Raw genomic sequence first — 1,584 nt, 5'->3', positions numbered from 1 at the left:
GCGGTCCAGCAGCAGCTGAGGGTTGGGGAATCGGCGAGGAGGGGCCTCCCGACACGGGCAGGGACTGGCTCCAGCCTGGGGTCCCAGGTGTCGTGGGGGAGGCCACCAGGCCAACATGACCCCAGCGTACCGGGGCCCCTTCCTTAGTGCCTTGCTTTGGGCCCTGCAGGGGGAGGTGGTCACAGGACCAAGCCCTCTACCGGAGCATCAGCAATACCTCAGCCTCCTGGCCCTGTGCCCATGGGTTGGAAATGCCCCACCCTCCGTGCTCCTTGCACCTTGACCACCTATTTATTAAATTCATGTCCACCTGGAGCTCCACCTGTAAACATGTGCCCTCTGGGGGAAGTTGCCATCCCATGGCTCTCCGTTCCTGACACAACCTGGACCCAGCTGCTGGCACCTTGTCTGGCCCTGGCTGGCCCACTGATATCCAGAAGGGTGCCTGGTGGCCTGCACTGCAGGTGAGGTGGCAGGATGCAGTTCTAAATAAGGCAGCTGGAACAGCCCAGTCCAGGATAACGCCTCCTGTGACAGGGAGATGCTGGGGAGGACAGCTGCTCACAGGCAGAGCCAGTGCAAAGGCCCCAAGGCAGGAGGGGCTGCTGGGTATCCCTCACCATCAGCAGAATATCTGCGCCTCCTACCCTCCACCTGCCCACTGCTTGGGGGCGCTTATGACTTCTGTGCCCTTTACATTCACCTGTTTGTTCAGTGTACTCCTCGTCTCGCCAGTCTGTGAATGTGACCCCAGTGTGATAACGCCGTTGTCCTCAAAGAGAAGAGCTAAAAAGTAGATGTTGCCGAGGAAAAGAAACTCAAGAATGGAATCATTGCTCGGCTTTATTTTTGGCCGTGACACACATTTGATCACATGTCTGTCCACCAACAGGGAGACAAAGCAAGCAGGCCACCTGCCCTGACTGGTGAACTAGCAGAGGCAGACAATCTTGAGGTCTACGAACATGGCAATTAATCCAGGAACCTAGGACCTAGGGAAGGATGCGCTGTTTGGCCTGGGAAACTCGGATTCAGTCTCCTCTTCCCACTAAGATGGGAAGGGATACTGAGGCCCCAAGAAGTGCATGATGTGGAAGACCAGGGAAAGGTCCTTAAGGAAGGAGTCGAAGACTGTGTAGAGGTGGCCAGGGTCCTGAGCAATCCACCTCCTAAGAGTGAGAGAAAACAAAAATTGAGTAACAGTAGGGATTTGTCCCCAAACACCTTGTTTAGAACTAGCATTGGGGAGCCTCCCTGGGTCCCTTCAAATAGCAGCCCCCCTTATACTGTGGCCACCCTTCCCCCAAACCCAGCCCCTCACAAGACTGACACAGCCAGAAGGTTGCCATTGATGATGAGCTCCCTGTAAAAGTCGGGGTGTTCATTAAAAAGAGCCAGGTATCTTTCGGCGACCTCCGCTTCTAAGGGAGACTCGAAGGAGACCCTGAGGGTGCTGTGGAGCGATGGTTAAGGCACGGTGGTGTACGGACTGGACCCCTGGACAGCCAGGTCCTCCTTCCTTCCTGACAGCTCCCAGGCTGGCCCCGGGCCACACACACCACACACACACACACACACACACAC

The 1,584-nt window shown here is 56.4% G+C and overlaps 1 protein-coding gene across 1 annotated transcript in view; it reads right to left on the bottom strand.

Annotated features, from left to right (window-relative positions):
* Window positions 1-1,048: 1,048 nt before the first annotated feature.
* The window catches only part of LOC117284778 (EKC/KEOPS complex subunit Lage3-like), a 42,866-nt gene continuing 42,330 nt past the window's right edge, over window positions 1,049-1,584 (bottom strand). The window contains exons 2-3 of the mRNA XM_033760527.1: window positions 1,331-1,453; window positions 1,049-1,169 (exon numbers count right to left, since the gene is read on the bottom strand). Coding sequence (XP_033616418.1) covers window positions 1,049-1,169; window positions 1,331-1,453 — 244 coding nt within the window. The remainder of the gene's footprint in view (window positions 1,170-1,330; window positions 1,454-1,584) is intronic.

This window comes from Fukomys damarensis, unplaced genomic scaffold (assembly GCF_012274545.1).
Source record: "Fukomys damarensis isolate Sample0158 unplaced genomic scaffold, DMR_v1.0_HiC HiC_scaffold_39, whole genome shotgun sequence".
NCBI lineage: Eukaryota > Metazoa > Chordata > Mammalia > Rodentia > Bathyergidae > Fukomys > Fukomys damarensis.
Note: the sequence above shows the minus strand (reverse complement) of the source record. Positions and strands in the feature narration are given on the sequence as shown.